At 42.0% G+C, this 15,395-nt stretch overlaps 1 protein-coding gene across 1 annotated transcript in view; it reads left to right on the top strand.

The window, feature by feature from the left end:
- LOC125004483 (voltage-dependent T-type calcium channel subunit alpha-1I-like) overlaps positions 1 to 15,395 on the top strand; it is a 228,039-nt gene that overhangs the window by 122,733 nt on the left and 89,911 nt on the right. The window contains exons 6-7 of the mRNA XM_047579108.1: positions 5,309 to 5,468; positions 14,138 to 14,480. Of these exons, the coding sequence (XP_047435064.1) occupies positions 5,309 to 5,468; positions 14,138 to 14,480 (503 nt within the window). The remainder of the gene's footprint in view (positions 1 to 5,308; positions 5,469 to 14,137; positions 14,481 to 15,395) is intronic.

Here is a 15,395-nt window from a genome sequence, read left to right as displayed (position 1 = left end):
TTGGACATAATTTGCTGATGAGTTGGTTGTTTTCAGTGCATCTCTGTTAGGAGGAAAGAACACCAGCAACGGTGAGTCATATTTCAGTCTGAACCATGTTCACGGCTTTAATCTGGCAGTTCGGTGCGCAGAGGGGACGTTTCTATTCGCAGAGCTCCCTTCCTAACACCACAAGCAAATGTCTCTTGTTGGTTTGTCAGTAATTGAGGCCGACGGAGAAATGCTTCGCTTTTTTTTTTTAAAGAAAAAAAAAAGAAAGAAAAGAGGCGCTGTAAGAAAGTCACCAAACCCTTTTAATAATCCCGAGGACGACAGAAAAATAGACACAAAGGGCTGATGCTCTCTTTGTAGTTCTTTCAGCATCCTTTCAATAAGGACATTGCATTTGGGTTAAGGAAGGATAAAAAAAAGAAAGAAAAGAAAAATAAGGTGAGACAGGAGGGGGAAAAAAGGCGGCAAGAGAAATAAATGAAGTGGGGGAGGAGGGGATTATCCGGGCCCGTGAAGGATAGGCGAAGACGGATGAGAGGAAGAGCAGGATGATGAGAGGAGAGAGATGCGGGGGAACTCAGATGAGCAGGCTATTACGATGATAGATAGAGGCGAGGAAGTGCAAGGGATGGAGGGAGTCGTCGGATGAATAGAGATAAAAGGGGAGAGGGACGGAGAGGACTGAGGACTCTGGAGTGAGGGAGATATGACGAGAAGCGGGGGGGTGATTAGATATTAGAAGAAAAGGAAGAGGGGTCATGTAACCATCGCGCTCATTTTTTAAACGTCTTAATAATATGCAGATGGCTTGACAAGCAAGAAAGCGCTCACTCACACACAAGTGTAATAAATAGTTTTTAAGGGAAGTGCCTCAGAATGGGGCATAAATCAGAGCGTCGTTATTTTCCTCAGACCTTGAATCTAAAGGTAATAACAAAAAAGAAATAAAATATAAAAAAAAGCACTTGGCACCATCATGGGCTTCTCTGTTTCCTAGACACTTAAGCTAGTTGGGTAGTTTCAGCATGCAGACAGATGTCACATTTGGGACTGTATTTTGGCAACACGTAATGGTATATTTTAGTTGCCTGTGGTTATTGTTTCATGTCACCAGCCAAAATCTCTTGTAGCTTTTTATTGAAACTGAATGAAATGCAACACTTCCCGTAACTCAGATATTGGAGGATGTAATACGGAGTATTTGGTCTTTATTGGGCCACAAGGAATGGTTGTTTGTGGGTGTGAGCCACGTTTGGCAAAATGAAAACAGCTTCTTTTTTATTTATTCTTTTCAATTATGCAACAACAACTATTTTTTTTAAATCATTAATTTCTTCATTAGACGTGAATGAAAACATTGGCGGTTAATGGAAATATAGTGGTTTTTGACAATGGCTCATGGAAATCATTTTCACAAGAGGTATTTTTGATTGATATTTTTCTTAGATTTATTTATTTACTTATTTTACTTTAAAGTACCATTGGTTAAATGCACCGATCAGCCATAAAATTACGACCACTGACAGGGAAAGTGAATTGACCGTCTTGTGACAATTCTGTGTTCTGCTGGGAAACTTTGTGATGTGGCTTTCGTGTGGATGTTACTTAGACATGTAGCACCCACCTAGACCAGACCAGGCACCCCCAGACTCCTTGATGGCAGCAGGAGTTTAGGAACAACTTCAAAAACTTGAAAAACTGCACAAGGTTCTAACCCTAACCCTAACCTTAACCATGGCTCCTAACAATAAGGCTAACCCTAGATCTCAAACTGATCAAGTATCTGTGGGGTGATCCACAGAGGCCCCTCCCCTCAACCCATAGGACCCAAAGACCCCCCACTAACATCCTGTTACCAGACACCACAGGACAGAAGGTCCATGTCCATTCTCTGATGAGTCACAACTAGAGGGAGACCTACACAACATTAGTGGTCATAATGTTATGTCTGATGGGTATAATATGTTGATATATATATATATATATCTGCAAAACTGACATTTCCATCAGCTTAAGGTGACATTTTATGTTTTTTTGCTAAGTAGTGAGTGCGCATGGGCACATGTTAACATCTTGAATATGTTAAATACCTTAACATGCCAGTAGGCTTTTGCTTAAGCATCACAACACCCAAAAAGCACAATATACTTAGAGTATGGTTTATTGTTAGTGTACTGTACGACAACCTGTCCCCAACACTGCATTTTCGCAGTAGTCATCTTGTTTTGTCACAGTCAGTGAAGCGCAGGTGTCCTAGTCAAGCTTGCGACAACAATGAAAAAGGACCTCTGTCTCAACAATAACCACAATCTCTCTATAAACATAACTATTCTACGCAGTAGTTGTCATGTACATGCAAAATATACCAGAATTCTGATTTTGGAGTTAAATCCTTAAACTTTTAAATGCTGAAAAGGCCTGGCCATAAATCATATTAGTTTTTTCTCTGATGACAGGATTTGGCTCAGGGAAGCATTGAAATCTCCCTTCAACTGGAACTCAATGAGTCACTTAAGCTTTATCAAGTATCGACAAGACAATTACCAACATAAATACAAACCTGTCAACTTATCTTGCACCAGCGCCAGCCACAGAGGCCCTAGGATGAAAAGGTCAATTTATAACAAACATCGTTGTGCGTTGCGGTGGCACCAGCTGCCAAAAGGTTCACTCAACTTTATTTGGCTGATGAGTAAAGAAGCAATTTTCTTCTTTATTAAAGACAATTTACCACAGGGCTCATCTCAAGGGATAATTCAATCTCCATGCCGTGGGAGAGACACACTTGTGCATGCGCCCCATAAATACACCAATAAACACTCTGCAGGTGAAATGTGACGTGACACGAAACCACAAGCACTCGCACATGCGGAGGCACGTAATTCCCAAATGACTGCGCACATGCTCATTGGCGAATCTGAAAGTCGGTTAATGTCGCTAATGGAAATTATCCATGTCCGGTTCCCAGTGGCCACCGGTTAAAAGGCTGGACATGTTTACCACAAAAAAAAAGTCATTAGCTCCCTCGTTGTGTCTCCTTTTTCTTTTACGTTACTTTTATTCTAACATACCTCTCCTCTCTTTTCTTTTTACTCCCAACATTTCGTTCCATCCACCTGCACCTGCTCCCATATTCTACTCCGAGTTATTTTAAATAATTGAAGTTTATATAAAACAAACCTTTGCTTTGCAGTTTAGCATCAGTTACATACCACGACCCATTAATCAGGCCAATTCTTTTATTCCAATAGATTTAATTATTTTCTCTTGATCAGAACCATTTTTAATCAAACAAATCTGTTATATGTGATCCTTTTATCCTGTGTTGTATTCCTGTTCTATTTTTAAAAGCCCATTGTTAGCATTTGTCTAGTTTTTTTTTGATGAATAACTTGTGATGATAATATTTTCCCATAGCTTGATTTATTTTTCCCTGCCCACTGACTTCAAACAGACTTAATCAGCGTGATGAAAAGAGACGTCTGTTTCAACTTTCTCAAAGGAAATCAGGTTCTCTGATGCTTAATATCTGCCCTCAGCACTGCAAGGGTTAGACTGTTAAAGTCAATTATCGCAAAAGTAGGTGTGATTCAATTTAGAGAGCGGGGTTAAAGCCAATCATGCGATTTAAATGTTTAAAGGCTGAACCAAGTCTATTAACAGAAATGCACTAGAAAAAAAAATAATAATAATAAAATGAAGAATGTTTTTAGCATGTGGGTTGCACTTTTAGGAATTCAGCACCAACGACTTATTCATCATTAAAGTCAAAAAAGCAAACTCTGTTCATCAAACTGTTCACGCAAGGTCATGTGTTCTATATCAAATTGGATGAAAGAGGAAAAAGTGCTTATATTTTAATAAATGAAACTAAATCATTTCCCCCAAAAGGGAGATTTAAATTATCGTGAGAAATGTGCAGTGTGAAGATGGCGAATTAAACCATTTCTTGTGTCCCTAATGGGGCCGTTCCCTTAACGTCCAGAGAGAATTTATAAATTCAATTTAATAAGAAGTTTTTTTTATTGTTTTTTTTTTTTTTTTCACAAAAATGTCACTGTTTAAAGACGATGTTTGGGTTTCTCTTGTCCTCTGCATCTTCAGAACGTCCTTATTACGCGATGTGGAGAGACCCCCTAAAGACGCCTGCCCACTTAACCCTGATTAGCCGGCTAACTGCTCCATCAATCCTCAGTCATTTTACAGACAGAATTTAACCCCTGGTTTGGTTCCTTCATAGAGCTCGGATCCAAAGTAATGGGCCATGGGATCACAATTAATGCGGGGATTAGTGATTGATTAGCCAATTATGATAATCCGGCTGCTTATATGGAAATGGAAGCATAAGCATTACATTTCTGCATGGGAGTGGAAGGGGGGGGGGGGGGGGCTGTGTGGATTTAAAGTAGCAGCACGGCTCCATGACAACCAACGGGCTAGTCAACCACATGGAGATTAGTTTAGTTTAAAAAAAAAAAAAAAAAAGAAGTCTGGGTTTGGTTTTTGTACTCAAATGATTTCCCTTGTGCGTCCCAAACAATTATGACTCATCAGACAACGGACATGAGGGTGTCCTGTGGTGGGGCCTTTGGGTCCTAAGGGTTGCTGCCGTCAAGGAGTGTCATTGCTATGGGATGGGGGGTGTCTGGTCTGGTCTAGGTGGGTGGTGCAAGTCTATGTAACACCCACATGAATGAATGCCGGGATGAAAAGTTTCCCAGCAGAACACTGAATTGTGACAAGATGGTCAATGTTATTTACTTCTCCTGTCAGTGGTCATAATTTTGTGGCTGACTGGTGTACTGGTGATTGTTTGTTACACAGAACAATCTCTGAAGTAATCTTGTGAATTTTAAGCAAAGGACTGGCAATTTCCAAAATCATGCCTGGCAGGTCTGAGGATAAACCTTCTATAACACTCGGTTGCTGGACTAGCTTCCTCTTCTCTGTCACCACCACAGATGGTGATGTAGTAATAAAATACACCTGTAGCAGCCAGTAATTCCTCATATGATGCTGATGGGTCCAAACCTTTATGGATCAGCAAGATGGATTATTTTTGAGCTCACAAAGCTTGTGTGAATCCAGGTGCTTTGCCGGCTAAACGCCAAAGTAAACCATTTCACACACAGGTAAACAGTGTATAGATTAGCGACCTTCAGTTAAAAGCTACATTTGTTTGGACCATGACCTCTGAAAAAATGCCGCAAACTGCGAATGCGCTGCGCTGTTTCATTAGAGATGTGTCACCTTTAGTTTAGTGTTGAAGGCCATCGCGGGATGTGTCATCACAGAAGTGTTTTGTCTCTCTCTTCAGGCATGCGCATCCTGGTCAACCTGCTGCTCGACACTCTGCCCATGCTGGGCAACGTCCTCCTCCTCTGCTTTTTTGTCTTCTTCATTTTCGGCATCATCGGGGTGCAGCTGTGGGCGGGGCTGCTGAGGAACCGCTGCTACCCAGAGGAGAACTTCACACTGTGAGTCACAATTCTGGTCCATGCGTCAGTCTGTGGGAAGGAGTGGGAGACGACGTGACGCTCAGAGATCCACGGCATGTTAGTCTGTCTCGCTGGGTGTTTTTCCACTTGTCAGAGTGTGTGTGTGTGATGTCTGCATATCATAATTTGTGGTTCGCAGGGCAACTGTAGTCATCATGATGTCACATCTTGTTTCTCGTATCAGAAAGATTCACATTTGAATATAAGATGACAGAAACTATCCTTGATTTAGTGTTGGGCACAGTCACTTACACTAACACTGAGGGCGGAGCTTACGACCTATACTACAGTCAACCACCAGGGGGAGCTCTACTTGCAGTAGGGACCAGCTACCTACTATGTGTTCCATATTATGCTAGGTCTAGTGCTTTTTATAAATATACATTATTATCATTTTGCATTCAATGTTCAAATAATACACAGTTTCAAACATATATATATATATATTTTACTTCAAACATGTGCAACAGTATGGTGAAGTTATAACTTTGGACATAGCTAAATGTAGTAGGGACAGTGACTGACCATTTTGGCCTCAGTAGTTGACTGATGGGAGCGAGCTGCACTGTTAGCTTCTCTTCTGCTAACATTGCAGCGTGCATCTGGGATTTCTCCTGGGGACTGAATAGGCTCTCGGCAATTGCAGGGAACCTGACAGAGTCAGCGTGTGATATGCGGCCTTGTGGTTGGCTCAGCAGCGATAGAGGCGGAGCTTACTGTGTACAGGAGGCTTAGACTGACAGGTCTCAGCTAGCGCGGAGGTCTGTGTGAAATGGTGCTGTCGAAGCAGCTGTATCGCTGAATAAGTGAAGTGCTGACTGAAAGATAACGTCTTCTGCCTCCATTTATCCCTTTACTGAAATATGTTGGATTCGTGTTAACATGTATTTAAAGAAATAAAAATTTGTGGGGGGAAATTGTGGTGAAAATGAAAAGATATATATAAAAAATGTCTAATCAACCAAAGATTTTGCGACCACCTTGCAGTACCTCCACGGACCCCTTAGGGGTTGTGGACCCCCTGTTGAACACCTATGATCTATGGTATAAATGTACACTTTTTAGCTTGTGGAAGTACTAACATGCATAAAACAAACTGCAGCTGCAGCTGCAGCTATGTATATAAGTACTTACATATATACATGTGTCTGTCACCTCTCCTCTCTCGTCTACCATCTTGCTGTGTGAACATTAATTACATCATCTCCTCAATTTACAGTGAAATGAAGGCCCCCTCTATCCTCTGCCGCTCCGGTTCTAATATAATGATGCTTATCGCAAATTTCCACAAAGCAAATATGATGATCTCCGAATCAAATCTGCTTCTTAATTATGAACTGGCGCTCTTCTTCTTCGCTCCCTTCAGACTCTGCTACTCTGTTGTTAAACAACCTAACTTTATTTCAGAGTAGATGCAATAAGGTATAAGGGCTTAGAACCTGAAAAAAAAATCCACCACTCCTCTGTCGGCATCTTAAGGTCCAGTCGCTTTAGAGTGCTGTGTGTGTCAAGTAAACACCGACGACACTTGGGGTGCGCTACAGCTGCTGTTTGTCATTTCCTGGGCCGTGACTTGAAGTCTTGGGGAGACGGCACGTATTCAGTCAGAGCACGCATGTTAAATGAATTATTCATTTATTTATTTGTCCCCTCCCTAACGTTGCAGGTAACATGTGGAGTGATGCCACCGGCGTATTGTTTGCAGCAGTGCATGAAGGTGCAGTAAATAAAGATGATGGTCATTATTCAAGGATATTTATTTGTCGTTCGCAACCATGAAGAAGCATGAGTGAAATCATGCACTCAGGTCCTGGATTATTTCCTGCAGTAACTATAATGTGTAGATACTAAGTAAAATAGTATAGATGGAAATAAACAGTATAGTTAAGAATAAAGATAAATAAAAGAAAGAAAGTGATGAGTGATAAATAATGATAAATAACAACAAAACAGAAGTAACAAAACAGCAGAAGTACATCTGTGCAACATAGTGGGTTGTGCAGTTCACACAGTCTTAGAGCTTCTGGGAGGAAGCTGTTCTTCAGTGTGGTGGTCCTGCTCTTTATGCTCCGTAGCCTCCTGCCTGAGGGGAGGGGGACAAAGGGTGCGTGTGCTGGATGATTGGGGTCCTTTCTGCCCTCTTCCTGCATCTGGAGGTGTAAATGTCCTTCACTGCCCCACGCTGAGCTTTCTTCTCTGCAGCTGAGCAGCTGCCATGCCACGCAGTGATCCACCACGCACCTGTAGAACGAGGTGAGGACTGAGCTCCCGACTCCGCCACGTCTCAGCCATCTGAGGAAGCAGGGGCGCTGGGGCGTGTTCCTGACCAGACTGGAGGTGTTATTACTCCAGCTCAGGTCGTTACTCAGGTGGACACCCAAGTATTTGAGCAATACGCCACTTCCACCGCAGATCCTCCGATGCGTGCAGGGACAAGGGGAGGGGGACGTTGGAAGCCCACAGTCGTGTCCTTTGACTTCTTCACATTCGTGCAGAGGTTGTTCGGTAACTCATCGCTACTGCTGATGCATCTGACCACTGCTGTGTCATGAGCAAACTTCAGAATATGACCGCCCGCATATCTCTCTGAGCAGGAAATATGAAAAACTTTACCCTACATGGAAACTTTGCAAACATCCTCGGCTGTTTAACCACATGAATATATGTTTTTTCCTTAAATTTGTGTAATTGTAAGTTAACTACAAGGACATGATATATCGACATCTCTTACAGGGCTTATTCATAACAGGGAAAGGGTTTTTTCTTGACCGAATGATGCACAACTATATGTGCGTACTATAAATGTTATTTTATAGACAAGCTCTATTAAATGCTTCTAGAGTATCGTTTCTGAAAAAAAAGGGCGGGGTAAAAAAAAAATAGAAATTAGGTGGTAATATGGGGAGATTGGGAGGTACACCGCTGTACTGTGTCTTTTGTTTCCTCCCATCTGTAACCTTTACAGTTACATCACTTTTTTATATACATGTCTTGGTATTTTTCGTTTCTCTATCTCAGCGGCTGGAGGCTATTTATTTTGGCCGAAGTATCAGAAATTCAATTTCTCTGCTGTCATGTCGCTTCAAAGACAGAGGTGTGCAAAAGCTTTGTTGTTGATTTAGGCTCACTCTCTGCTTGTGTTCTTCAGAGGCACAGTGCTAGTATTTTTTTTTTTTTTTTTTTTTGTATTTCCGTGTGTTAGATTGTGGGCGGCATATGTTTCTGCCCTGCACCCATAGTCTCAGCTGTCTGTCAGATGTCAGCAACTTTTGACTTCCATGCAGCGGACGCTGAAGTAGATCGACCAAGAAGTGAAAACAAGCTATAATTCTCTCTTGTTTGTTCAGCTGTAAAGACGCCGAGGCGATTTCCGTGACTGACTTTGACATTTGAGAAAATGAGGCAAACTATAAATTGTCAGTGATGAACAATCAGTCGTGAATTATGTTTTTATGTTCCCTGGTAACCGCCGGAGGAAAATAGCAAGTCGGAATTAGGCGCCAGTAGCTCAACAGGTTTGTTCCCATATGTGACACGATTAAGAGTACAGCTAATACCACTGTGAGAAAAAAAAAATAAAAACACAGAGCTCAGACAATAAGTGGGATTCTGTCTGCACCCAGGGAGACCAAATCCTTGGCCGAGTGTTTGATTAGGCCGGCTTGGCTGCACGGAAGAGTGGGCTGGACGACGGTTTGCACTGCAGAGTCCAGAGAGAGGAAAATAATGATCTGATGAGATTGGGGTAGCCTATCACCATAGTAACCAGTTCAAAAACCGAGATGAGGAGGGGACGTAATCATGGGATGCACTGACATCCACCTGAGTTAATTCAGTAATCTCATCAAATGATGGTAAAGCATGATCACAAGCGTTTTTGTTTTTTTTTTTAACCACGGTGCTGATGCAAACAGTGCATGATTGATGTAAATCAGGCTGCGGAGTTTCAAGGAACCAGAGCAGGAACGTACGGCTTTTGGCCGGTGCCTCCGCTGTCAGGAGTCCAACGTCCCTTCAGGTGTGAAATGACTGCTGTCTGTCCGTCTGACGCCGTCTGGTGGCAAACGTAATCACCTCGGCTTACAAGGACACGCAGTCGATATCTGACCTGGTAATGAGGCAGGCTGTGATATCTGCAGTGGCTGGATGTTGGCTCAGTCACATGCATGAGAGTGGACTGAGTGGATGGACAACTTTGTTTTGGTGTTGCAACAAAAATACAAACGGGCGATATGGGGGGTCGATACATCCATGCAGACGCACAACAGTGAAACCAGAAATTTGCAGAGCTCTGAAATGAGAGTGCTGAGCCGGTGTTCCTGACAGGCAAACAGCGCTAAGAATAGAGAGAGGAATAGAGGGGCACTTGACATTTCTCATTTTATTAATGCTACACTCATATAAGTCTCAAATAACATCCAGTCAAACGTTAAGCTCCTGCTTCTGTCTTTTCACTATACTGGTTTCTGGTTGAGGTACATTTTCCACCGTCTAAAAGGATCTTCTTGGGAAAACATATATATCTTGTTTTAGGGAGTTTGTGAAAGTTTTGACAGTTTAATGAGCAATGTGTGATCTATGTGACGCAACAGGAAATCTCTGGATGTGTGTCACACTGAAACACACAGATTTTAATTAGTGGCACAAATCAATGCAAACTGATGACACTATTTCCAAAAAAGGGGAAAAAAAGGCAATTGGAGAGTTTCATGAAGACGTTTCATACAAGTAGCATTTTCGGTTCTAAAGGATTGATTGGCGCTGTTACCCATTAGATACTCTCTTGACTAGTGTCTGTTAATGACCAGATACTCACTTGTAGTTTTTTTTTTTTTTGACCCTGTCCCTTTTCTCCAATGAATGATACTCTAATGACCCATTGTTAGTCAAAGGCTCCAGTGTCCAGGTGTGAATAGAGGTGAAACTTCTTGAGGAGAGATGATAAGACTGTGTTGTCGATTGATGGCAAATTACATCCGAGTCCACCTCTCCTGTTCAAAGAAGGATTTTCCAATGTGACATAGATGTGGCCTTTTAATTTTATTCAAACCATCTGCCTTCTCTGGCTAAAATGTCTTCAAGGGAGAGTTGTTTGTCCTTCAATTTCTAATGGTTGCTGTAGCATTTTGTTTGATGCAGATAGCCAGCTTTGCTTGGCCTGTAACCATCATTAGATTGGACCCTCTGGACTAAGGAGCTATAAAACAAATTCAAAGTAATCAGACAGAAACAATTGTGTCTACATTTAATGAAACACTATGACAGTATGTTTACACTCGGTGGAAAAAAAGACCTATGTTTAAAAAGAGACTTATATACACTATTTATTACTGAAGACTTCCTGCAGGTAGAAACTGGGCCGACGGAAATTTGATCATATAAATAAAACAAACCTATCTAAAACCTAGCACCCTCTTTTGTGTCCAGCGGCTCAAATACTGGCATTTTGTCAAAACTGCCGGGGGTTGCAGACATATGAACAACATATCATTTAGCGTCAACACAGTGATGCGTCAGGTTTGCGGTTGCCTCCATTGTTAACCCAACCACAACAACAATAGGCACCATTTGAAGATAGCCAAATGTCCTGTGCTGCTCTGATTGCTTTCACTCTTTTTCATCATTTTATCTATTTTAACCTGAAATCAGGATCTTTTTTCTTAACCTAACTAAATAGCGTCATGCATAAACCTGAACTAATGGCACATTAGGCCTGGGTGAAGGCCCTGTGTCCTACGCCTCTACTTATTATCACTGTGTCAGTGTATTGTTGACTCTCGGCATCTATTACTGCCGTCTAAACCAAGTATATCCAAGATACTTTGACAAAATGACCGTAATGTACCATATGTGTAGCCAGAGTAGGCATTAGCCACTTTGGTGCCTTGGGTGAATTATGCCCTCATCAAACAGCATTTTTAATGTTAGAAAAGACAACATATGTCTCCACTGGGACCTCTTTTCCGCCTCTTCTTTTCTCAACTTCCTGAAATCCGCCCCTGAGGGCTTGGACAGCCTTTTCATGACGACAATATCGTCTTCTTTTCCTTGTTGGCGTCTGTCAGTAAGACTATGAGATCGCTATCTAAGATGAGCTCCGATAGAGCAATCCCATCACCCCACACACTCTGCCACACTGCACGGTGGATTCATTCATTCATTCATTTGTTCATGTTTGAGGGATTGTGGCAGGGCCTGGTCCAGCACTTTGCACCCTCGAACACTGTCTATATCACCTACGTCTAGAGCCAGTTCTGCTTGTATCAATATGATACAGTGAGAGGAGCTTGTCAGTAAATTTTCCTTTCATGCTTTTGCCCGAGATAAGCTTAGGCCAGATTTATGCTTCTGCATGGTACATAGGTGCCGTGAAGCTGTGTACCTTACGGCATACCCTATGACGTAGCCTTAAAATGTGCACCTCGTCACGATAATGCAGAACTCAACCAATGTGATTGGTCTGAAATACATTTCCTTCCATGTCTCTTAGTGGCTGAACACCACTTCACCCTCCACCTAACATCTACAAATTATATGAGTGCATTATCTGAAGTAGGCAAACTAACTAACACAGTTTTTTGGCCATGGCCCATTGGTACTATGGGGAGAAATGCAAGGAATCATTTGCCTGTTGAAAGATATCGTGCAAAACGGAATAAAATACAGATCAGGTCAGTTGGCTCAATAATAGCTACCATTCATTGCAGCACAATACAGAGATACTGTCGATGACAGAGGCACACAGAGCATGACAAATACACAGAATAAGTGAGAGGCACGGTAGCACAATGCTGTTTTTCTATCAAGCCTCCTCAAATACCAGGTCAGATGTAATTGCCGCCCAACGCCACATTTCAATCGTATCTCATTCTCCAGTTTGCCCTTTAAATAGCAACCCACTCTCAGATTGCTGTTCTCGGTCTTTAACCGCTACCTTCCTTTTTTTCTTAGAGTCAATATCACTCTCTTCTTCTTTGGTTGTGTTTTTTCTCAATGGCTTCCACTTCTTCATGAACCTGTTCATCTAAGATTTACGTTTACCCTCATTATCTGTTTTTTTTATTTCAGTTTGGTCCCCGACTTTCCTATAAAAATTCATTCATCATCCATCGGTCCTGATATTGCTTGCCTCTTTTGTCTCTCTTTCAGAAACTTTAGTTTAACTTGCAGCTCTTGTGGGAAGCTATTAAACCGATCTAGTTGTGGCTTTGCAGGAACCGTTACATTCATTTACTTCATGCTGAACACAAAAATATACTATGTACTTTGTGTCTCGCTACAGAACTTTCTTTACTCCTTATTCTATCCAGCTGTATAACAGCTCATCTTTTCATGTTAATTAAGTTACTATGATCAATTATTTTCCCTCGTTTGTCTAAGTCTAAGTCTAAACCTAAGTCTAACACTGGTACTCTGTACTGGTTCTCTGTATGTCCATATTCTTTACTTAATAATACTCCAAGAATTTCACAAGAAGTCAACAACAACATGTCAAATCAAATCAGGAGTACATTTTAAAAAGAACAACACAAATCCACGCTGCTGTAGATTTTGTTCTAGCTGCTCTCATTTGTGTGGTATTTTTTTTAATTTTTTTTTGGTTGGCATTGGCAGTTCCCAGCCCCCAATATGTTTGACAGCCTGTGTTTGTCTTTCTGCTACTTGTGAAAGAAGAAAAAAAGGAGGGACAGAAGGAAAAAGTTCACACAAAGTGGGTGAAATCGGCGATTTGCAAGACCAAACAGCCGGTCCGACAGCTCGCTCTTGGGCTGCCTTCGTTGCCAGTGCAACATGACCAAACTGATGGCAATACATTTTTTTTTAGAATACAGCCGACACTGTTGAGTACTCAACAAAACAAAAAATCAGGAAATGATCAGGCACAGAAGCACAATGGCTGTGGATCAGCGTCAAACATCTGACTGTTCTCCATTGCTACTATCCTTCTTCTGTCAGTGAAACTTCACAAATATAATCTTTCTGTATGTGCATGTCTTTCCACCCTCTCTGTCTCTCTAACCTTTCATCCACTCATCCCTCTGTGATCATCATGCTTTCAGTTCCAATTTCACACCGTACGGAAAGCTTGAAATAGCCGTGAAGGTCAGTCAGTTTTGCTCGGTGGCATAGTGGCTTAGATGCGTACTTAAACATGTACAGATACATTTGTCTGGTCTGGTTTGTTTCTAGAGTGTAGTATGTCTATGTTAGACTGCCACGTATGGGAAATTCCCAAGGAAATTACTGTATATGGATCTATTTGATAATCATGTTAATGCCTGTAAACTATCACTTCCAATGCCCTGACGTCTGTTAAACATAATAAAAGCGAAACTGATTTTCAGATGAAGCACAGTCAGAGACTATTCCTAATCACAATATGTACTGGTCAGGCATAAGATTATGACCAATAATACAGCAATACAGTGTTCTTCTGGGAAACTTTTGGACACGGCATTGATTCGTAGCACCCACATAGGCCAGACCAGACACTCCTTGTTGGCAGCAGCCATCCCCAGCAGGATGCAGCCTAACACAGACACAGTTCAGAAAGAACCCATGAAGAAGATTCAACAACCCATGATTCACTACATCCCAAACTCGATAACAAGTGTTGTACTCATTGTCATCTTCCGCAATGTTTCCAGCACTGCCGGTATGAGTCTTCCTCGGCCCTACTACATGGCTGATGAGGATGACGAGCGTCCCTTCATCTGCTCCCTGCCCATCGACAACGGCATCATGTCCTGCTCCGATGTCCCGGCCCGCCGCGAGGGAGGCAGGACGTGCTGCCTGGACAAAGAGGACGTCCTGTACCGTCAGTCGCTCGGCCTGAGCCCCGAGCCTCTGGCCAACGGTAGCGTCAGTGTAGCGGGGCTGTGTGTCAACTGGAACCAGTACTACACCAGGTGTCATACTGGGTACAGCAACCCCCACAAAGGTGCCATCAACTTCGACAACATCGCGTATGCCTGGATTGTCATTTTTCAGGTGGGTATTATTTTTTTTTTTATTAACTTAGAAGCAAAGCATTATCCTGACCTGACTTTTTATCCACCTGCTGGTTTATATTCTGTTCAATCTCGGGGCAGCTAATAAGGTATAAATTAGATTTCAATGCTTCAAATGGGCTCAAGCATTAGAAGAACTGTTTCAAATATGATCATACACATAGCTAAGACGGTATCTGTGCTGTAGTTCTTCCTGGATTTACAAGTGAAATAATCCTTCAGAGATAAAGTTCGGCGTCTCTCCCACACCCATTCATGTCTTTGTCAGTGCTGTCAACACTGAATGCATTTGGGACATGGCTTAAACCTGGAAGATACCCGCACAATAGCAAAGAACAATATGCGCTGTATTACGGTCTAAATCGTGAAAGGACATTCCGTGAACATGTGAGATTTTCATTAGCTCGTTAAAAAGGAGTCCATTCAATAGTCCTGAATGGAATAATTTTCCATTTAAATTTTTCCGCCTGCAGCTAGCCACAGCTTAGCTTAGCACAAAAGTTGGGAAACAAAGGCAAATGCCTAGTATGGCTCCTTCCAAAGATAGCAACACATAATCAGAGCTCACCCGAACAGACTTTACGTATAAAAAATATATTTAACTTTGACGTTTTACAGCAGGTTGTGCACCTTGACACCTTGTTACTAGCCAGAGACAGTTGCTAGGCAACCAGCGCGCGCTCCACCAAGTTGCTATTTCCAGTCTTGACGCCTCGCAAATAATAATTGTTACACCTTAGTTTTCTTTAATAGGAATTACAAACATGACATATAGTATCGGTATAACTTTGGAGATTGGAGAAAGGAGAGCCGTTTCCAATAGTTTTCAGTGCGATCGCAAGCAAAGCTGCGGCTGTAGCCTTTTAGTAAACTCTTCTCATCTGACTGTTTGGCA

The sequence above is a fragment of the Mugil cephalus genome, chromosome 2 (genome assembly GCF_022458985.1).
Source record: "Mugil cephalus isolate CIBA_MC_2020 chromosome 2, CIBA_Mcephalus_1.1, whole genome shotgun sequence".
Taxonomy (NCBI): domain Eukaryota; kingdom Metazoa; phylum Chordata; class Actinopteri; order Mugiliformes; family Mugilidae; genus Mugil; species Mugil cephalus.
This window is presented reverse-complemented; position numbering and strand designations above follow the sequence as displayed.